At 38.3% G+C, this 23,165-nt stretch overlaps 1 protein-coding gene across 1 annotated transcript in view; it reads right to left on the bottom strand.

Annotated features, from left to right (window-relative positions):
* SLAMF1 (signaling lymphocytic activation molecule family member 1) overlaps positions 1–23,165 on the bottom strand; it is a 36,890-nt gene that overhangs the window by 2,893 nt on the left and 10,832 nt on the right. The window contains exons 4-5 of the mRNA XM_024571326.4: positions 14,948–15,046; positions 10,043–10,116 (exon numbers count right to left, since the gene is read on the bottom strand). Coding sequence (XP_024427094.1) covers positions 10,043–10,116; positions 14,948–15,046 — 173 coding nt within the window. The remainder of the gene's footprint in view (positions 1–10,042; positions 10,117–14,947; positions 15,047–23,165) is intronic.

The following is a 23,165-nucleotide window of genomic DNA, read 5'->3' as shown; positions in this document are numbered from 1 at the left end:
GACTCCTCAAGGGACATCTTGGAGCTCACAACCTCATGCGTTAGCTTAATTCATCATTTGCACTTCCCAGATGTTTGAAAGGTCTTCCTCACGATGAAATGAAATTGGTGTGGCTCTTACTGGGACATCTAAAGAGAAGCCCATCTTCACAGTATTTGGGTCTGGCTCATATCACCCCCTAGATGCAGAGATCATTCCATCCCCACACTCTAACATGGCTTTTTATTACTTCTCTTTCCTGTCCAAATATTAACAATATTACTTGTTAACAATTAACAATTATTATTTACTTAACAATAACCATATACATGTGATTAAAATTTACAAAGTCCTTCAAATATCTTTTCATTTGTCTGACAAACACTCTATATATTAAATGCTGTTGTCACTCACATTTTACAGATGAACAATGAAAGCCCAGAAAGATTTAGTACTTTCCTGATGTATACAATGCAAGAAGTATTAAAGCCAGGAGTCCCAATGAGGTCTTTTCTTTTTTTAAAAAAATTTTTATTGTTATTCAATTACAGTTGTATGCCTTTTCTCCCCATCCCTCCACCCCACCCCAGCTAAACCCACCTCCCTCCCCCTCCTCCACCCTCCCCCTTGATTTTCCTCCATGTGTCCTTTATAGTAGTTCCTGTAATACCCTCTCCTCACTGTCCCCTCCCAACTGCCCCCACCCCCCGGCTATTGTTAGATTGTTCTTAACTTCAATGTCTCTGGTTATATTTTGTTTGCTTTTTTCTTCTGTTGATTATGTTCCAGTTAAAGGTGCAATCATATGGTATTTGTCCCTCACTGCCTGGCTTATTTCACTTAGCATAATGCTCTCCAGATCCACCTATGCTGTAGCAAAGGGTATAAGCTCCTTCTTTCTCTCTGCTGCATAGAATTCCATTGTGTAAATATACCATAGTTTTTTGATCCACTCATTTGCTGATGGGCACTTAAGTTGCTTCCAGTACTTGACTATTGTAAATTGTGCTGCTATGAACATTGGGGTGCATAGGTTCTTCTGGATTGGTGTTTCAGGGACCTTGAAACACCAATCCACTGAAGTCTTTTAAAGTGTATGCTCTTTCCATCATACCATTCTTCTTTGGTTGCCTCAACATATAATGACCTCTCTTTTACCTAAATTCCTCAATATTTAAAGTCTAATTCACACACTATAACACTTAACTGTATGCTGAATTTAACACACTCATGTTTAAATTGTTTCCCCAGACTATCAGTTTCTTGGGAAATAGCCTCTATTTCTTTGCATTCCCCACAAAAAAAAGGGCACATAAAAAAAAACCTTCAGTTGATGTTGATGTTACTGTAAATGAATTAAAATCCACGATAACAGGATGAATCAGTGCAGGAGTAAATTGAGACCACATCCCTGTAAGATGGAGATGACATGATTTATGCCAGGGAAATTGTCCTTACAACACACTTTGGGTACACTGGTGCAGAGTGGTGCTACTCTCTGCCTTTCCTGATGTAGAGGAAGACTTGAAACTGAAGCACATGGTTTTTTAATGGGAGAGAACTTAGAATCTTGTCACCTGACGAAAGAGTTAAGGAATTAGAAAAGTTTACTGATGGAAAAAAGATTCCAGGTGGAATGTGATCTTTCTCTTCATGCATTCTGATGGATTGCTATGAAGAAGAGAAATTAGATTTGTTCTGTAGAGTCCTCCAGGTTTAAAACAAGGTTAGAATTTTAGGGACATTTTTGTTCAATATATTAAAGTTTTTTTAAAATATAAAAGGTGTTCAAATGGAATGGACTGCCTCAGGAGGCAGTGAATCCTTCATTACTGGAAGTGCTTGGGGTAGATTAGGGCTTCTCATACTTTAATGTACCTATGAATTACCTGGGGATTTCATTAGGAGGCTGGTTGTATTTCAGAAGATCTGGGTAGGACCTGGTATTCTGCATTTCTAGTAAGGTCCTAGGTGATGCTGCTAATTCTCGGTCAGAGACTACATTTTAGTAAACAAGAGCTAGCCAACACTTTGAAAATAATGTCATAGAAGGTAATCCAAGTATAATTGCCTGATTCAAATAAATGCCTTTCAATATCCCATACAACTCGTAGATACTATATTTGGAGAAATTTTGAATTTAAGGAAGAATTATTTTCAATCATGAGATGAATGAGAAGAATGTGAAACTATTGGAGAAAATTATCAACAGAAACATCCCCCACCTGTCTTCCTGTCTGGAAGGAATTTACTATGGGGGAGAAGGCAAATAACTTATGCTTTTCACATTTTATTAAAAAGTTTAGAAAGGAGAAAAAAGTATAGAGGAAATCACTCATAGTTTTATCACTTTGACACAATATGGTTAGCATGTTGTTAGATTTCTCTTTAGTATTTTTATTTAGGCATAGGAAATTATTTTAAACATAGTTGTAATAACTTAGTAACTTTTTGTATTTTGGTGTCTTCAGTTAGGGCACAATGCCAGGAGCATTACACTCCCATATTCTTTATGAATGCTATCCCCTAGAATTGGACAAGGTGCTACCCCTGATAAAACCTATAAGTGTCCCTAGCAGACAGCAAATATTTGGTAAATAATTTTTGGTGTTATTATAGTCTTTATGAGGGTATTAAATAGCCATTAAAAATAAAAACAAATAAAATATTAATAAATATGAATAATTGTCCATTTATCACAGTCTATGTAGAAAATCATATAGGCATTGTAAATATAACCAGAAATATTGTAAGGATGTGGGAAAGTCTAAATGCATATTGAAAACAATAAAATTATGTCTTATACATTTAAAAAATATATGAAATTAACATAATGACCAAAAAGGCACATAAGAGATGAAATTAAAGGTAGAATTTAAAAAATTTAAAAACTAAAAATTAGAGAACCAAGATGGAGGCGTAGGTAGACACACTGCGCCTTCTCGCACAACCAGAACTCACAGAAAATCGAACAGCAAGGAAGTCCAACACCAAGTTAGTAAAAAAGAAACATTCATTCAGACCGGTAGGAGGGGCAGAGATGGGCAGCCGGGGCGGAGAGGACTTGCGTGGCCGTGGTGGGACCGAGACTGGCAGAGTGTGGGACCAACAGGGCAGGCAGTCTGACCACTAGCAGACCCTGCGGCCCTACATTCACACACAGACAAACTGAGAGGACCGGACTAAGAGTGGTGGAGAACGGGGCAGGCAGAGGGGCGGATAGCACCCCGCGGCCCCACATTCACGCATAGATAAATCGGGACCCAGCATGGGGAAATAAAGCCTCAAACCTCTGATTGAAAACACCTGTGGGGGTTGAGGCGGCAGCAGGAGAAACTCCCAGCTTCACAGGAGAGGTCGTTGGAGAGACCCACAGGGGCCTAGAGTGTGCACAAGCCCACCCACTCAGAAACCAGCACCAGAGGGGCCCAATTTGATTGTGGGTAGCAGAGGGAATGACTAAAATCCGGTGGAGAGTGGAGCAGGAGCCATTGCTCCCTCCCGGCCCCTCCCCCATGCACAGTGTCGCAGCACAGTGACCAGTGTTACCTCAACCCGGGGACCACCTAAGGCTCCACCCCTTTAAGTAATAGAAGCACCAAGACAAAAAAGAAAAATGGCCCAAATGACAGAACACTTCAAAGTTCCAGAAATAATTCAACTAAGCAGCGAACAGATAGTCAACCTATCAGATCCGAAGTTCAAAACACTGGTAATTAGGATGCTCACAGAATTGGTTGAATTTGGTCGAAAACTAGATGAAAAAATGAAGACTATGCTAAGAGAGACAAAGGAAAATGTACAAGGAACCAATAGTGATGCGAAGGAAACTGGGACTCATATCAACAGTGTGGACCAGAAGGAAGAAGAAACATCCAACCAGGAAAGAATGAAGAAACAAGAATTCGGAAAAATGAGGAAAGGATTAGGGACCTCCAGGACATCTTGAAATATTCCAACATCCGAATTATAGGGGTGCCAGAAGGAGAAGAGGAAGAACAAAAAATTGAAAACTTATTTGAACAAATAATGAAGGAGAACTTCCCTACTCTGGCAAAGGAAATAGACTTCCAGGAAGTCCAGGAAGTTCAGAGAGTCCCAAAGAAGCTGGACCCAAGGAGGAACACACCAAGGCACATCATAATTACATTACCCGAGATTAAAGAGAAGGAGAGAATCTTAGAAGCAGCAAGAGAAAAGAACACAGTTACCTACAAAGGACTTCCCATAAGACTGTCAGCTGATTTCTCAAAAGAAACCTTACAGGGAAGAAGGGACTGGCAAGAAGTATTCCAAGTCATGAAAGCCAAGGACTTACTTCCAAGATTACTGTATCCAGCAAAACTAACATTTAGAATGGAAGGGAAGATAAAGTGCTTCTCAGATAAGGTCAATTTAAAGGAGTTCATCATCACCCAGCCCTTATTATATGAAATGTTAAAGGGATTTATCTAAGAAAAAGAAGATAAAAAATAGGAACAGTAAAAATGACAGCAAACTCACAGTTATTAATGACCACACCTAAAACAAAAACAAGAGCAAACTAGGCAAACAACTAGAACAGGAAGAGAACCATAGAGATGGAGATCACATGGAGGGTTGTCAAAAGGGGAGTAGGAGGGAGAGAGGGGGGGAAAGGTACAGAGAATAAGTAGCATAGATGATAGGTGGAAAATAGGCAGGGGGAGGGTAAGAATAGTGTAGGAAATGTAGAAGCCAAAGAACTTATAAGTATGATCCATGGACATGAACTATAGGGGGGGAATGTGGGAGGGAGGGGGGTGGGCAGGATGGAGTTGAGTGAAGGGGGGGAAATGGGACAACTGTAATAGCATAATCAATTAATATATTTTAAAAATTTCAAAAAAACCCTAAAAATTAAAAAAATGATGGAGTTAAAGTATTGTCCAGTAAGGAAGTAAATATTAGACTTTGATAAGTCAAGTATGCATTTCTTTATTTCTAGGATAGCCAATAAAAGAATAGAAAAATTTAAGTACTAATCTAACAGGCAAATGAGATAATAAAAATATAATTTAAATCTTCCCTCAAAGAAACCCTTGGCTCAGAGGGCTTTACCCATGAATTCTGGTAAATATTTAGAGGAAAAATAACATAAATTCCACCCAAACATGTCCAGAGAATACAAAAAGAAAATACATCCTGTAATGAGTTGAATTGTGGCCCCTTAAAATAAATTCACCTAGAATCTCAAAATGTGACCTTATTAGGAATAGAATCTTTGTAGATATAATTGTGGCAATAATTTCAAAATGAAGTCGTGCTGAATAAGGATGGATCTTAAATCCGGAGACGAGTATCTTTGTAAGACACAGAAAAGGAGAAGACACAAAGTCACGGAGAGAGGAAAGTTGTGTGAAGATGGAGGCAGAAATTGGGGGTATGGAGCTACAAGCCAATATGCAGAGAGTGCCTGCAGCCACCAAAAGCTGGAATATGCAAAGGTTGATTCTCCCCTATAGTCCCAGCAGGAACATGGCTCTAGTGACACCTTCATTTTGGACTTCAGGCCTTCAGAACTGTTTGAGAATGCATTTTTGTTGTTCTAAGTCACCAAGTTTGTAATAATTTGTTAAAGTAGCAGTAGGAAACTAACACATCCCAACTTATTTTGTAAAGTTAGCATGTTCTCGATATAAAACCTAACAAGGGCATTACAAAAAAGAAACATTACAGGCCAATTTCATTCAGAAACATAAACAGAAAAGATTCTTAAAATATTTGCAAATAAAATCTGGCAAAAAGGATCAGACAAAATTGCTTCTATCCCAGGAACACAAAATTGGTTTAATCTTTGCATATCAGTGTAGTTCAGTAGATAAGTAAAAAAGATAAGCGTTTAAAAATCATAAGATTATATCAGTAGATGCAGTGTTGATAAAATTCAAGACCAGTTCACTCTTGATAAAATTTCTTAGCAAACCAGAATTGGCAGAGAACATTCTTTTTTCTTTTTTACTTTTGAATTTTAATAATTCAAAATTATAAATTATTAATAAAAATTAATAATTATTAATTTTAAAATGTATTTAAGTTAAATCCAAATCCCTCATTAAGAAATAAAGTTCAGGCTTATAAATTTTATTCTATCCAAGCACATTCTAACAATTATTTTAGGGGAAATGATACTCTTTGAAGGCTTTAAACTGCATTCAGAAATTTTCACTGCTCCATTCTCTCTTTAGAGTACTCTAATTGTCTACAACTTAACTTTTAGAATTGTATTTTTTTATTTTTAAAAATATTTTATTTATTTATTTTTAAAGAGAGAGGAAGGGAGGGAGAAAGAGGAGGAAAAACTGATGGGTTGCCTTTTACATGCCCCCAATCAGGGACCTGTCCCACAACCCAGGCAGGCATGCGCCCTGACTTGGGAATCAAACTGGCAACACTTCAGTTTGCTGGATGATGCCCAGTCGACTGAGCCACACTGGTCAGGGCTTAACTCTTAGAATTTTAATCTGAAATGTCAATGCGATTAGTTCTTCATCTCTCATGTTCCCATACTTGTAAACATAAGCCTAATCTTCTTATTCAATTACTTATTTTAAGTTTAAGCACAAGAATAATAGTTTCCTCATGGGCAACATTTTAATAAATTTTAATTATCACTAATATTTAAAAATGCAGATGTAAACAAATTGGTCTTAAAAATAAGTAATTGATTTACTTTACTATTTTTACATAGTTTGGAGAGAATATTCTTAATCAGATAAAAAGGTAGCTACAAAAAACCTTCAGCAAAAATCATACTTAATGGTAAGATATTGAAAGTTTTTCTTTTAGTTTGGAACTCTACAAGAATACCAGAAGTACCACTTCATTTAACATTTTGTGAGACATCTCAGCCAATAAAAGAGCAAAAAAAGAAGATGAAAAGGAAAGAGAAGTTACATGAATTGAAAATGAAAAAAAAAGTATAATTTTTTTTAGAGATGATTATGATTGTGTACAAAGAGAATCCAAAATCATCTATAGACAAATGCCTGCAGTTTATAAATGAGTTTAACAATGTTGCAAATTTAATGTTAATACATAAAAATGCATTGTATTTCTATATATCAACAATAAAAAGATACTAAAGAAAAATTTTAAAGACAACCTTGCTGATAGTATTCCCAAATGTCAAATGCTCAAATGCCAAGTAAAAATTATGAAGGATGTACAAGTCCTCTTATGAAAAAAAGTGTAAAACATCACTTAGAAAAAGTAAAGATCTAAATTAAGAAAGACTATATCATTTTTTGAATTGAAAGACTTAGCACTATAATTATCAATGCAGGTCCAATTAAAATTCCAGCAGGATTCTTAGGTGAAACTTGACAAACTGAATTGAAAATATATATGAAAATACAAAGACCAAAAATGGCCAAGAATTATTGAAGATAAACAATAATAAGTGAGAAAACTAATTTTACCAGATATCAAACTTATAATAAATCTATAGTCACAGATTTCTAAAGATGCTATGCTACTTGTGCAAATATAAATGAATAGACCAATGAAGCAGAATAAAGAACCTCCAAATAGATCCATACATATATGGACCTTGATTTATGATGAAGGTTGCACTGCAGTGGGCAAGGACAATCTTTTCAACAAATGGTAAATAAACTATCCATATAAAAAAATTAAAGTTGACCCATTTCACATCATACTCCAAAAATTATTTTCAGTTACAGAATAAATATAAATATAAATGGAAACCATATGTCTTTAAGAAGATGACAGAATATAATAACTTCATCACCTGGAAGTAGAGAAAGATTTCTCAAAAAGGACATAAAAACTGCTGTCTATAAAGGAAAAGACTAGTAAATTCTTCTACACTAGAAAAAAAGAAGAAAGAAAGAAATAGTCCTTATCAAAAAGTATCTCTGAGAAACTACAAAGGAAAGCCAAAGAATGGGTGGAAGTATTTGCTAACATATAACTGGCAAAAAGGCAAAAATACTTAAGAGCTTATACTAATCCATTAAAGAGCCTGAGACTCAAAGGAAAATGGACTAGAGAGTTAATTAGTACTTTAAGAAGGAGGATATTATCAATATGGGCAATAAACACATGGAAAGTAGTTCAACTTCCTTAATAATTAGGGGAACGCAAAATAAAACTATAAAAATCCACATCCAACAGAATGATTAAAATTCAAAAGATTAATAATATCAAGTTTTGATCAGAATGTATAGCAACTGAATCCCTTATATGTAGCTGGTAGAAAAGTAAATTGCTACACCCACTTTTAAAAAGTTTGGCCTTATCTAGTCAATTTGAGGATATGCATACCTTCTGATTCAGAAATTCTACTTCTAGGTATATGTCCAACAAAAATATGTGCATGTGCCTACCAAGGGAGAGACATATGTATGAATGTTCATAGTGCAAATTTATAATATCCTTGAACTCAAAATAATCCAAATGTCCATTAAGTCAACTGGATAAACTCTACTATAGTCACACATTGACATCTATAAAACAAGGAAAATTAATGTAGTATAAGCTCAAAGACATGAATGAATATCATAAAGATAACATTGAGCAAAAAAATCAGACACAAGAAAAAACATACTGTAGGATCTCATTTTTAGAAAATCAAGGAAAAAGAGAGAAAACTAAACTATATTTTTAGAAGTCAAGATAGTGATATCTTAGGGGAGGAGTGAGAGGATCGTGATTGGAAGGGGCATAAAGAGGTCTGGGGGCAGCTGGCAATGTTCTGCTCCTTTATTTGATAATAGATTTATGGTATTAGGAAACTCAGTACTGCAGAATGTAATTTCTCCTCAAATAGATCCGTAGATACAATGCGATCCTAATAGGAATTTTTTTCCTTTTTGTGATTACTGAGAAGCTGATTCTAAAGTACGTATGAAAGTACAAAGGATCGATGAACACCAAAAATCTTAAAGAAATACAAGGTAGGAAGATTTGCTTTACTAGATATCAACGTAGGTAAGTCATTGAGCTGACACATACATTGTGGACTTTTGGCATATATGTCATACTTTACAGTAAAAAGAGGGATGCTTACTGCATGGAATAGGGTAGATAGTGATGACATCATAATAAAGTTGAACCTGGTTACCAAAATGTGTAAAAGCAAGGGTGGAGGTTGCTCTTGGGACTCTATATATTTAAATGGAGTTTTGTTCTCAGTTGTGATCATGGGCCTGTTATAGTTAGCCCTCCAGGCCACTAGAGGTCAGAAGAAATAAGAGCTTTGTCCAAAAGTTCATCTCTGGTTATCAGAAATCCATTTATTGTCATCTGATGCAATTTCCCAAGGAGCTAATCAAAGCTGTCTTTACCTTTACATCTGTTACTCCAGAATTTGCTTCCCCATGCACCCTGAATGGCCAAATTTTGGCCTGTCACCTAGAATTGTCTTCATGTCTGAAAAACTATATTGTCACAGCTAATCATAATTTCTTTAGCCTCCCTCTTGTAACATCTGCTCAACTTCATCATGACTCCAGATTTCGTTATCCCTCTCTGATGTCTCAGTCCAACCACTACAGTTTTGCTTTCTTTCATTTCCAGCCTATCTATCATCTTCCATCTCTTCAACCACTCTCTGGCCAGAATTCTCAAATCCTCTTCCTTGTCTCTTTGACACTTTACAAAGTTCTAAACTTGGATTAAACCAACATGTCACACAATAGGTTTTCTAAATCTTTCCCTCTTTCCTCAAGTCTATACCCTTTTCCCTCGAGAAGGGCACAGTTTCATAACATGGAACTATAGACCCCTAGAATGCCAAAGCTGAAAGGAGTCATATGTCACGTCTTTCTAATGTCCTCATTTCTTTTCCCATGAAGAAACAGACAACCAGAAGATTACCCATCTGCTATTTCATTAACAAATAGTCCCACCTGACACTAAAGCTTAATACCCTTTTAGAGAATTCTTGTTCTTGATTTCTGTGCCCCTAATTTCCCCTGCTTCAGAACCCATGTCTGTAGAACTGTGAATGTCAGAAATACATGGTGAATTGTCAGGAATCCATGGGAAACACCCTCCAAAAAGAAAGTATAGAACTTACACCTGATTTCTGGACTTCAGCATAGATAGTAAGGCTTTTCGCTTCCACTGTCGGTTGATGATGGTCTGCTTTACCTGGGGAAAAGGAACCATAGTAGTTATCTCCCTGTTTCCCAGCATGAACTCTGCTCAGACCGTCTGGTTTGCCCTCACTGCTACCCCTTTGCATACGGACCTTCCCAGAGGGTACCACAGGAACAAAGCACTGAGTCCCTGCACGTTTGTCATATGACACTAGGTTAGTTACTTGAACTCCCTGGGCCTATTTTCCTATCTGTGAAATGGGTTGAAATAACCTGCCTCACAAGGCTTTTGTGATGATTAAATGAGACATTAATTGTAAAGTGTTTAGAATAGTGCTTGGAACATAGTAAATTTGCAATACATGTTAGGTGTAATCAATTACTTTAATCTTAATTTTTTACTGCATGTATCTGGTCTTTTAATAGGATTCTAAGTTCGTTAGGAACAGGGCAAGTTATTTATACCTCTTTTGTATTTTCAGCTCATAACCTGTTGTCTCACTCACATATGTCACCTCCCTGTTTCAGTGGGACTTGGTGTGTGTGTGCAGCGGGGAGGGAGTATAAGAAGGATGATCTAGCTTTAGCCAGGTAGTTCAGTTGGTTAGAGTGTTGTCCTGATTTGCCAGGTAGCAAGTTCAATCTCTGGTCAGGGCACACACAAGAAACAATCAACGAATTCACAAATAAGTGGAACAACAAATCAATGTTTTTCTCTTTCTCTCTCCCTTGTTTTCTGTCTCTAAAATCATTAAATAAAAAAGAAATTTATAAGAAGGATGATCCACCTGAGACTACTTGGAAAACAAAGTTGTAATGTCATTCTATTGTTTATTAACTAGAAATTTTGCTCAGAGCTCAGGGTTTCTGGAAAGTAAAAATTAAAATACTTTAATTTTTAACCAATTAAAAAATTTTTAAATTATACAAATAGTTTATTCTTATTACAAAAATTAAAATTGTATAGATAAGAAAGTATGTCTCTATCCCCATTAATGTGTGCAATTTCATTTTCAGAAGTAATAGCTTTTAACAGTTAAATGTATATCCTTCCAGACCTCTCATTTTTCACAGTAGAACTTTCTGCAATGATGGAAACGTTCCATCTGCAGTCTAATATAGTAGCCACAGGTGGCTATTGAGCACTTGAACTATGGATAATGCCACCGAGGGACTGAATTTTAAATTTGATTTGATTCTAATTAAATTTAAAAAGCCACATGTGGCTAGTGACTACCATATGAGACAATGCAGTCCTGTACACTTGCTGTATTGGTACAGATATTTTTTATGCAAATGGGTCATTCCATACACACTTCTCTGTAACTTGACCTTTTCACCTAAAATGCATTGAGGACATTTTTTACGTATCTCATTCCTTTTAATGTTTCATGTTATTGATTGCATGCATCATGTAGTGATGAGAAGGATGGAGGGAAAGTAACACACTCATACATGGAGGCCTATTTGGGGACTATTACAAAGTCCAGGCAGAGGCAATGGAGAGCTGACACAGTAAATTACAAAAAATCTTTAGGGTACACTTATTTTAATACCAATGAATTTATCCTCTTAAAAAAAACTAGGAGCATGCCTCTGAGGGAACAGCAATTAGGAGAGGTATATTTTCTTTCGAAAGGAAAGAGTGTGTGATCCTTGGGAAGAAAATGATGGGCGGTCATTGGGGAAACTCAAAGAACTCAAAGAATTCGAAGAATGTCAATGTATGATTTTCTTGTGTGAGTGTGGGCATGGAGTGCCTGATGGTTCTAGCTTCACTTTTTTGGTCAGGACTGATACTGGCTGAGGTGTGTGTGTGTGTGTGTGCATGCATGAGCATCTATGTAGAGTAGGGGTGAAGTGATCAGAGGAGGTAATAGAAAAGTGCAAGTTAGTTCCCTCAAACATGTCTTTTCAGTTCAAATCCACAAGTGTTTGCAGTTAGAAGTGTCCACTCAACAGTGCCCCAGGTGCTATAGGAGAACAAACAGAGGACAGACCCTTGCTCTTAAGGACTTTCAGTCTTATATGTTAGCTCAGGCTGAAATTTATTTTTTATTTATTTATTATTTATTTTATTTTTATTCAGTTACAATTGTCTGCATTTGCTCCCCATCCCTCCACCCCACCCCAGCCAGTCTCACCTCCCTCTCCCACCTCTACCCCCCCCCCTTGATTTTGTCCTTGTGTCCTTTATAGTAGCTCCTATAGACCTCTCTCCCCACTATCCCCTCCCTACTCCCCTCTGGCTATTGTTACATTGTTCTTAATTTCAATTTCTCAGGCTGAAATTTAGAATTGTGGGGCCAGTCCTAAATGGTCAGATGGAAAAAAAGTAAGGTTGAATATTGCTTCTCAAAAATACTACTGGATTAAGATAATTTAGTTTCATATTTGGTTCCTAGTGAAAGAACAGGTTTTCACGAACCAGCTCAAGTCAGCTCAAAGTCGGTAAGACTTTAAGGTCTAATGGAAAAAGGCATTAGAATTAGGGCATCTACATTCTAGCCCTTATTAGCTGTGTAGCATTGGACAAAACATGTCATCTGAATGGGTGTCTTCTGTTACTATAACTGTAAAATGAAGATGTAGACTGCCTAATGTCTTTTTCAGCTCTCACCTGAAGCATAAAGCTACCTGTACTTTAAATCTTGAAAACTAGGTACTGTTCCCAGATGCTCCCTGTTCTGACCTCTGCTTGCCATAAAGCTTAAACATTGATGTTTTAACTTGCCAACATTAAGAAGCTTGTCTATGTATATATGTATGCATGTATGCATCTACCTATCTACCATCTACCCACAGAAGCCATTGTATCCTGTGACTTCTATGTTTAAACTCATGGATCCCCACAACACTACCATGAAATACATAACATTATTCTTATTTTGCAGAGAAGAAGTTAAGTCATTTGTTTGGTCTCACAGCTTGTCAGTGGCAAAGTCTGCATTGTGTGTAAATTCATCTAATGTCAAAGTCCATGTTCTTAATCAGTGTACTCTGAGTATGAAATTGCCAGAGTCCATTTGAAAACCTTCAGAGTCTGACTGCATTCTGGAGGTGGTACCATTAGAATCTCTTGAGCAGAGTCTTTAGGAGGGTGCAGCAATTAAGAATAGGTTTTTCAGAGACAGACTCATGAATGGAGAACAAGTGAAAGCTAGTAGGGGAGGGGTGGTGAGGGGGTAGAGGGATTGAGCAAAAAGGGAAAAAGGACTCATGGGCATGGACAACAGTGTGGTGATTGTTGGGGGTAGGGGATATATGGGGACTAAATGGTAATGGGAAAACATATATAATAATGATTATATATTTTTAAAAATGTTTAAAAAGAATAGGTTTTTCCAATTTTGAGGCAGGGTTTTGTGTGTGTGTGTGTTCCTGGCTGACAAGGAATACAGGGTGACTGGAGATAAGGATGTATATGTGTGTTGGAATGGTGGCAGGGAAATGTAATAGGATGGAGAGTATTAGTCCCTTCAGAGCACACCATTTGATAAACAGACTGTAGTTGAGCAAAGAATGTGGGTGACGATCTCAGCACCTTCCACTAACTAGGTTAACATGGGTGTGTTAATCTATTTTCTCAACCATGGATTCTTTATTATCCTTTTTCCTCACTGTTTCCTGATTATCCAAGCCATTTGTGGTCGCCCTGCCCCATTCACTTAATCTGTCCTCGTGACTTCTATCTGAATCACCCCACTTCTCATCTCCTCTCCAGCTAACTCTTAGATAAAGGAAATGAGACAAAAGTGGGTGGCTGTGCTGTGATCTAGATTTTCTTATAGAGGCAAAACCAACATCAGAATGCTAATGTAAGGGCTTTTCCAAGAAGGTTACATTTGAGCAATATGGATCTTCCAGAGAATGAGATCAGCCATCAGTTCGATCACATGAAAATCAAGTTCTCTCCTCACCAAGAGAAGGCCACCCAGGGATCTGTTCTGGTCTTGGTGCAGGGTCTTCTTACTCTAGTGTGGGTGGTTGAGAGAAATGTGCTGGAGGGGAGCACACTGCTCTGAGATACTGAATCATAGGACAACTTGGAGGAGAAGCCAGGAGAAACTACTTTTAGGTACTTAAATTGCAAGAAAATAATTGGGCCTTAATGGTTTCAGTGTACCATGGGTGGCTTTCTATACTATTTAGCTTGGCTTTAAGCAAACCTCAGAAATTGTACACTTTACCAGGGTGAGTAAGAATTTGTGCTAAAATCCTAGTGAAGAGTGTTCCTTCTGCTGTCTTCTGATGACCAGAGGGCCTTCCAAGTGGAACATACCCTGGTAGTTGGGAAACATAGTTACAGTTCTCATTCCCTCACCAACCAGCTGGGTGACCTTGCATGAGTCACTTAGTCTCTCTGTGCCTCTGTTAGCCCACTGCTAAGTCCCATAAAAACAACTACCCTACTTCTCTTAGAGCGTTATAGTAAGGATAAAAAGAAATTATAGAAATATTTCAACCTTTTGACAAAAACATCTTATTATAATGTCATTTCATTAGTCAGTAATTATAACTTTTCATGAATGAGATCCAAGAGTCCTCTGAGTTCTGCTCCTAGTGAATACTGTTAAGCCTCTTGTTTAGACCACTCCACCAGTATTTGTCATATTGAATTTAAATTATCTGTGTACAATGTCTCTCCTGTTAGGTACCTATGGCTCATCTCTCTTTTTCCCCCCATAGACTAGTATAGGGGATCAAGACATTTTGAATTAGACTGAATTGAACAAGGTCACAAGATATGTTTGTTTAGTGTTTTTGCAAAGATGCTCCCTGAAGAAAGCTAAATTGAAGAGAGCAAGTTCGTGCTTGTGGTGAGAGGTTCCCTGCTTACCACAGAGAGTCTGATAAGCATCTCTTTATTGGCAGACACCTACCTCTTCTTGTCAACAGTAGTATTACCACTTGAAGGACCACGGTGACACCAATGATGCCCCCTAAGAACAGCCCAGCATACAGTCCCCATTGTCTTGATACTGAAAAAAAAAAAAAGTCAAAAGGCAGTCTCAAATGTACTGAGATTGTCAAAACATCCTACACAAAGGTGGGGAAGATGAACATGAGCCTCGTGTTCTCTTTCTACTTCCTCTCTCAAGGGAGACATTTGTTTTCTGAGTTTTAAAGATCAGCTTTAGACTACTGAAGATTTTCATATCTGTTTTCTTATCCTCATTTCTCTATGTTTGACTTTCATATTCATGATTTCTGTCAAGATTTTTCTGTTCAAATGCTTTATTTTTACTTCAACTCCCACATTACATGTCTAAAATCAAACTTATCTTCATTTCTCCTCAGTCATCTTCTCTGTCCAGTTTCTCTATTTTAAAATCTCTAATACATTCTGTATCCATTTTTATAAAGAGAACATGATGGCTTCATGTGCTGTCCCCATACTCCCACATCATTCTCATGATTCACTGGGAGGAAGAAATTTCTACTTTTATTTTTAAAAAATAAACATAGTAGTGCTATTATTGTCCTTCCATGCAAATAATTGTGTTGAACCCACTAGACCTGAACTGGAAGAAAGCAAGTACTTTTTTCTCAATCATTCCCATGTTTAATATTTGCTTTATAGCACCAATCACTCAGGTTCAAAATTAGCCAATTTTTATTGCTTTCTCTCCTTTACCCATGTTACCAAATCCTTATGAACCAAGGAGCACTTTTTGATTGAGACCTATTGCTCCAATAAACAAGACATTTAGCTCAGTAAGATAACAGACAATTCTGAAGCATTTACAATGGGCTAGGCATTGTTTTTTATTGCATCATCTGTATTGATGTATTTAATCCTCAAAACAATCCCATCAGGTAGGTACTCTCATTACTCCCATTTTGTGGATAAAAAAGCAGGTGTTTTTAAAAACTAGAGCTTGATCCAGGAGTAGAAATATACTGAAGACAGACTCCTTGGAGAGACAAAGAGAGTTATGGGCTTGGGTAAGTTACATCAAGGTAATGAACAGTGGGGGCCAACTTGAGGCACCAGGGTTCTACATAAAGTAATAGCATTAAGGTTCTAAATAGTATATTGGCAGATGTTAACATTAATGTGTAAGGGTAAATTTTCAGGACGGTTGTGGAATAAGCCTGTTGTTGAACCAGTGATGAATTTGTTGGGAAGAAGTTGAAAGGAAGGAATAGGTAGATTACAATGGAGCAGAGTGCTTGAAGCTACAAATTAGATGTCTACAGACTGAAGTCTCAATGAATTGAGATAAGGCATTCCTCTAAGGCCCAACTGGGCCTTCAGCTGAAAGCTAACCAGAAGTTGCCTCCTGGTTTTAAAAATAGTCTCTCTTTTTCTTCCTAGGCCTTTCAGACATGAAGTCATCCCAAGGAATCTCATTTAACTGGCTTTGTAAATATCTTGATTATAGATTCTCTTCCCCAAATTAAATGTGAACATGGAATCAATGCTGAGGTTAGAGTTGCTCTGTAAGCAGCTTCACTCTGAATGACCACTCTGAATGGCTTATAGTTGCTGAGAACCCTCTGTGCAGGCGTGTGTGTGTGTCCAAGGTAACGAGTGAAAGATTGATTATTTAGGGCTTATGTTGCCAGCACCATGGACCTGTGGAGAAACTTCCTAAATTATACGATAAGAAGCAGAGGCAGCAGCTTGGGCACCACCATGTCTCCTCAGCCCATAGAACTGACCAGCACATTATTATAGTAGCCTTTCCTATTGAGACTATTTCTTGTTTCTTTTTCTCACATGTATTTGGGGACCTTCTAAAACAACAGTTAACTTAAGAACAAACACTCCAACCATTTAAATCATTTTAAAAGGTAATATTTATCTCAAGTTTTATTTGAGATAAAAATAAAATAAAACAAACAAGGAGGTACCTCTAAAACTAGAAAATAGCAGATGGCAAAACTGCACCAGTAACACCAGTCAACTGAACCTTTCTCCTGTCCCCTGAGGCCTGCTGCTGACAGCTCTGCCAACTCCCTACTCATGTAAACGAACAATGTCTAAAACATGTTACTGAGGCCCAAAGGACACAATAACTCCAGTCCTGCCTTTCCTTTTCTTCTTCATTTTTTTCTGCTTTTTAACTTTTAAAAAATTTCAATTACAGTTTACTTTCAATATTATTTTCCATTAGTTTCAGGTGTATAGCATAGTGGTTAGACAATCATATACTTTACAAAGTGTTATCCCCAATGTTTCCAGTACCCACCTGCACCACACATAGTTATTAGAATATTATTGACTATATTTCCTATCCCATACTTTATATCCCCTGACTATTGTTAAACTGCCAATTTGTACTTCTTAATCCCTTCACCTCTTTTACCCAGTCCCCCCAATCTCTCTCCTCTGGCAACCACTAGTCTGCTCCTATCTTTCTTTTCCAGGATCTCAGGAGTATGAAAATTATCTGCTACCCTTATCCTGTGATATAAATGACCAGCTCCTGCCAGTTCAGCCAGATATGAGAGGCAACCAGGCCGTATTCCTTAAAGAGATTTCATAACTTTTAATTTTTCTTCTAGTCTTTAGATATAAAGTAATATGAATCTGTTGGAGGATTTAAGTTACAGGGCCATAGGCTTTCTTAACATTAAAGGAACTATAGTACAAGAGAACCAAGATGGAGGCGTAGGTAGACACACTGCTCCTCCTTGCACAACCAGAACTGACAGAAAATCGAACGGCAAGGAAGCCCAACACCAAGTAGATAAAAAAGAAACATTCATCCAGACCGGTAGGAGGGGTGGAGATGGGCAGCCAGGGCGGAGAGGACTCGAGCGGGGCCGTGGCGGGATGGAGACTGGCAGGGTGTGGGACGAATGGGGCAGGCAGTGTGACCACAAGCAGACCCTGTGGTCCCACATTCCCACACAGATAAACCAGGACGAACAGCGGGGGAGCAAAGCAGACTGCGTAACCCAGGGCTCCAGCGCAGTGAAATAAAGCCTCAAACCTCTGATTGAAAACGCCCGTGGGGGTTGGGGCGGCAGCAGGAGAAACTCCCAGCCTCACAGGAGAGGTCACTGGGGAGACCCACAGGGGCCTAGAGCGTGCACAAGCCCACCCACTCAGGAACCAGCACCAGAGGGGCCCAATTTGACTGTGGGTAGCAGAGGGAGTGATTGAAATCTGGCAGAGAGTGGAGCAGGCGCCATTGCTCCCTCCTGGCCCCTCCCCCATGCACAGTGTCACAGCACAGCGACCAGCGTTACCTCAACCTGGGGAACACCTAAGGCTCCACCCCTTTAAGTAATAGAAGCACCAAGACAAAAAAGAAAAATGGCCCAAATGACAGAACACTTCAAAGTTCCAGAAATAATTCAACTAAGCAGCGAACAGATAGTCAACCTATCAGATCCGAAGTTCAAAACACTGGTAATTAGGACGCTCATAGAATTGGTTGAATTTGGTCAAAAACTAGATGAAAAAATGAAGACTATGCTAAGAGAGACAAAGGAAAATGTACAGGGAACCAATAGTGATGCAAAGGAAACTGGGACTCAAATCAACAGTGTGGACCAGAAGGAAGAAAGAAACATCCAACCAGAAAAGAATGAAGAAACAAGAATTTGGAAAAATGAGGAGAGGCTTAGGAACCCCCAGGACATCTTTAAACATTCCAACATCCGAATTATAGGGGTGAAGGAGGAGAAGAGGAAGAACAAAAAATTGAGTTCACAGACTTGTTCTGATAAACCAATGAAATAATGTATGGAAAGCACCCAGAGCAATGATTGGGATTCAGCATATGGTGAAGGAGCCTGTTAACTCCTTCCACTAGCCTCAGTTCCCCAACTAGCTGCTAGACTCTTGGAAGCCAGAGACCATCTCTTCACTTCTTTTGCAACTCTCTTAGTACTTGGAACATATAGGTCTTCAGGAAATTCTTGCTGGTTGATTGGAAGAACAAAGAGATAAGTTTGATTTCAAGTTCAGAGGGGTCCCTTTACTGATGTCCAGAGATGCTTCAGCCCCATCCTGTTTTTTCACTTATCACTTAGTTTCCTGATCTGTCTAGCAGGCCTAAGTATATTTGCACTTGGTGCTCATCTATTTGATACTATATAATTATGATATTTATATGGAAACTAAATGTCAGGGACTCTATGCCCTCAGGAATTTGGGTTAAGATAGACAAAATGCTATTTTTATGGCTTGTTGTGATGAGTATGCTCAAAACTTCTGTTGGTTCTGGCAATAACTTCTTTTTGGTCCTCTTACTCTTTCTTTCTGCAGCTCCACATGCTCTAATATAAGCTATCCTGGATGCAAGGTTCAGTGCCTTCATCAGTTTTTACACACACACACTCCAAAACCAAAACCAAAAATCTATACTAAGAATTTTATGGGTTTGAATCTTCTATTGTAGATCTGAACGGTCACAGGAAGCAGACTCCATTGTGAATCAGGCAGCTTAGGCTCAGACCATTTCTTTCTCTTCCTATATCTTCATCAGCAATGTCTTCCCCCTTTCTCATACAGAACCATCTAACCTACCTCCATATTCTTTGGAGGTGAGGAGGGGTCTTACCTTCTGTCCTCTAGAATTTATTAAGGTACTATCCTAAACAAACACTGTTCTCTTCAAAAGAGGAAATCTAGTCTCAGTTTCTTTAATATAATGATAATATTTTTCTACCTTGTAAGGTATAGAAGCCCCACCTAAAAGGGTAAATTACTAGAAAATAAACTCTGTACCTTATGCTTTACATCCCCAATTCCACCTGATATAATGTAGGGCAGGGGGCACTAAATATATATGTGATGAACTAAATTAAATTAGAGAAAGAAGCCAGGAAGAGACTGTCTTGAACCTTTTTATTAATAATTATCAGAGTGCTAAATATAAGAAGGTCTCAGGGAAAACGTAGTGTCACCTTCTGAATGGCCCAGGGCAGGAGTAGAAAGGAATGAGCAATGACCTACTTGGGATATGCTTTATAAAAACACATGGAACCTGCAGGAAAGTTTGTCTGTGCTGTCAGCACCACCTGTGTTCCCATTTTCAAACCACCATTTCCTGTGGTAGAAAAGCCAGCTCTCCCTCTTTATGCTCAGAAATGGGGTGGGGCCTTTCAGAATGTTGATGCTCAGAAATCAGACTAAGGTTGTTCTGCTGCTCTAGGGTTCACAGGCCTCATTCATTCACAAAGAAACCCTATTTGAAATTCTTAAACAGCAAGTTTGGTACATTCCCTGCACACACCTTCCCCTGCCAGCCTCTTAGAGAGAGCTAAGCAGACTGATTGAGAACTCCACAAAGTATTTATAAGAGTACTTTGCACGAGTCTCTACCTTTTGATCCTCTAGTCTGTTGGCTGTGGTTTAAACACGATAACTTGGCCTTTAGTGATGCCTCCAAGAAAATGCTGGAAAACCTTTTTTCAATCTCTGAACGTCTGCTGCCACAGAAACACAAAAGCTCACCTCTCTCCTCAAGTCTCCAAACCTTAATCTTTAGGGGAGATAAAGAAGAAAACAAAAACGAATCTGAGAAACAAATGCAGCTTGTAGTTCACCACGGGAGATACTGAGATGCTATTGTAACGGTCTGAGAATGCCAGATCTCTTTCCTGCCTTTCATGTGGTTCCATCAGCAAGGCTGCCTGCATGATGTACATTTACTCAAAGAAGTCAACCATCTTCAAGAGATGCCTTCTTGTTGGTGACAATTTCCACTCAGAATTGGGGCTGGGGGAAGGATGATTACAAACCATATACTAATTTAAGATCTGAGACCATCTTAATAAAAATTTTTACAGTTCAGAGCTTTCAGGAAAACCCCTCACACCTAACCAGCATTGTGTAGCAAAGGCTACTAGTTGTGCCCCCGCTGTAACTTCCCCCATCCTTCCATGGACAAGTCTTGTCTAGACACATGGCTGCCCAGCTTCCTTTCTAACAGGTGGACAATGTGACAAGGTGCCTTTCCACCATTGTTGTCATGGTTGCTGGATTGGGAATAACATGAAGGACCTGCCCCTCTGCAGGAAACATCTAGGTGGCTCTGTAACAATGGGAGCTTTCTGTTGAACAAATGGCCTTGGTAGAAAGGGAGAGCCCCGGGAGCTCACTGGCAGGTGTCAACTTTTTCTTCCACTGAGCTAACCTAGACTTGCTGAGCCAGCTCTTTGCCAATCTACAGATAATGTGTCTTCTTTTCAAGATGAGCTTCCAAGGTTTTCTTTCAGTTGAATTAAGGTTTTGTTATTCATAACCATAACTATAATAGACATAACTATTTCAGAACACAGTCATGAAGGACTGCAGCAAATCACACTGTCCAATGTTAATCCACATCAGTATGCTTTGTGTGACCTAGTGAGAGTACTTTGTAGTACCCCAGGATTTGGACTTTGCAGTAAAGATGGTTCATAATGATAGACATTAGGGAGTTTCTTACTGTAGAACACTAAGGTGACAATTGGAATAAGGTTGAATATACTACTGAGAGCCTAGACAAATGTCATTAGAAAAAAAAGATTATGAGGCACAAATATGTTCTGTGCAGTTTAGTTTGAATCATGACAAGACAAAGTGCTGATATATCACATTTGGTCTCATCACATTATTAACCACTTTGAATTTTTCATTAATATAAGTAAAAAATGTCTTAAAATTACTGTACTCATCATAGATGGTGAAGTGACCTCTAATAAACCCTCAGACCGTACCACTTCATTCCAAGTCTGAAGTCTTTGGTAAACTGGCACTGCACTTGCTCATCACCTTTTGATGGATTACTGCAATAATAGCCCCTTTCCATAACTAAATCTTCTTTTTTCTTCCCTGACCTAGTCTATGCTTCACACCACTGAATTTTCTTTCTGAAATGCAAAGCTGATCATGTTAGTCCTCTCTATTTAAATTTATCAGTTTCCATCACTTGCAAGATAATACAGAGCAAGGCTCAACTCTGTCTGCGTTTCCCTTTCCCTGAAATGTCTTTCTTTTATCTGCTTTGGTAATCTCTATTTATTTTTCAAAGCCCAGTTTGTCATATCCACTGTGATGCTCTTTCTGATTCCCTGAGACAGCACTAATAATTCCTTCCTCTTTGTTACCTTGCACATACCTGTTTTACACCTATCACACTATGCAATCTAGGATAATTAGTTACTTACAGAACTATCCCCTTCCTTAAGGGCAAAGAAATGCCTTTTTTTCAGTCTTTGTGTACTCAGAACCTAATACAACATTAGAACATTGGTAGAACCTCAATAAATTTTTGTTGAACTAAGCACAGTATCTTAAGAATTAGTAGTACTCATCTGTAAACACAAGTCAATGAATTAATAAAACTTTTTTTCAGTATTTTGTCAACATGGTGTATTGGGAACAGCATGCCACAAACCAGATGTGGGAGCTGGTTTTGACATGCTGTGGTTCCCCATCCCTAAAGGCAGGGGAGGGAATTTCTCCTTGAGTTATGGATTGAATTGTGTTTCCCTCAAAATTCATAGGTTAAAGTCCTTAGAATGTGACCTTATTTGGAGGCAAAGTCTTTACATAATTAATGAGGTTAAAATGAGGTCATTAGGGTGGTATTATGAGCTAAATTTTGTCCATCAAAATTCACATGTTGAAGTCCTAGCCCCCAGTACCTCAGAATATGAGTGTATTTTGAGATAGGGTCTTAAAACAGGTTATGAAGTTCAAATCAGGCCATTAGGGTGGGCCTGAATCCAATCTTACTAGTGTTCTTAAAGAAGAGGAAATCTGGACACACAAAGAGAGACCAGGGATGTACATACACGGAGGAAAGACCATGAGAAGACACAGGGAGAAAATGGCCACCTAGAAGCCAAAGAGAGGGGACTCAGAATAAAGCAACCTTGTTGACACCTTGATCTTGGACTACCAGCCTCCAAAATTGTGAGAAAATAAATTTCTGTTATTTAAGCCCCCCAGTCTATGATATTTTGTTACAGCAGTCCTAGAAAACTAATTATAGATGGGTCTTAATTCAATGTGACTAATGTCTTTATAAGAAGTGGAAATTAGGACAGAGATATGTATAGAGGGAAGACAATGTGAACAGACATGAAAAAGACAGCCATCGATAAGCCAAGGAGAGAGCTCTGCAACAGATCCTTCCCTAAGAGCCC

Source organism: Desmodus rotundus, chromosome 12 (genome assembly GCF_022682495.2).
Source record: "Desmodus rotundus isolate HL8 chromosome 12, HLdesRot8A.1, whole genome shotgun sequence".
NCBI classification, from domain to species: domain Eukaryota; kingdom Metazoa; phylum Chordata; class Mammalia; order Chiroptera; family Phyllostomidae; genus Desmodus; species Desmodus rotundus.
This window is presented reverse-complemented; position numbering and strand designations above follow the sequence as displayed.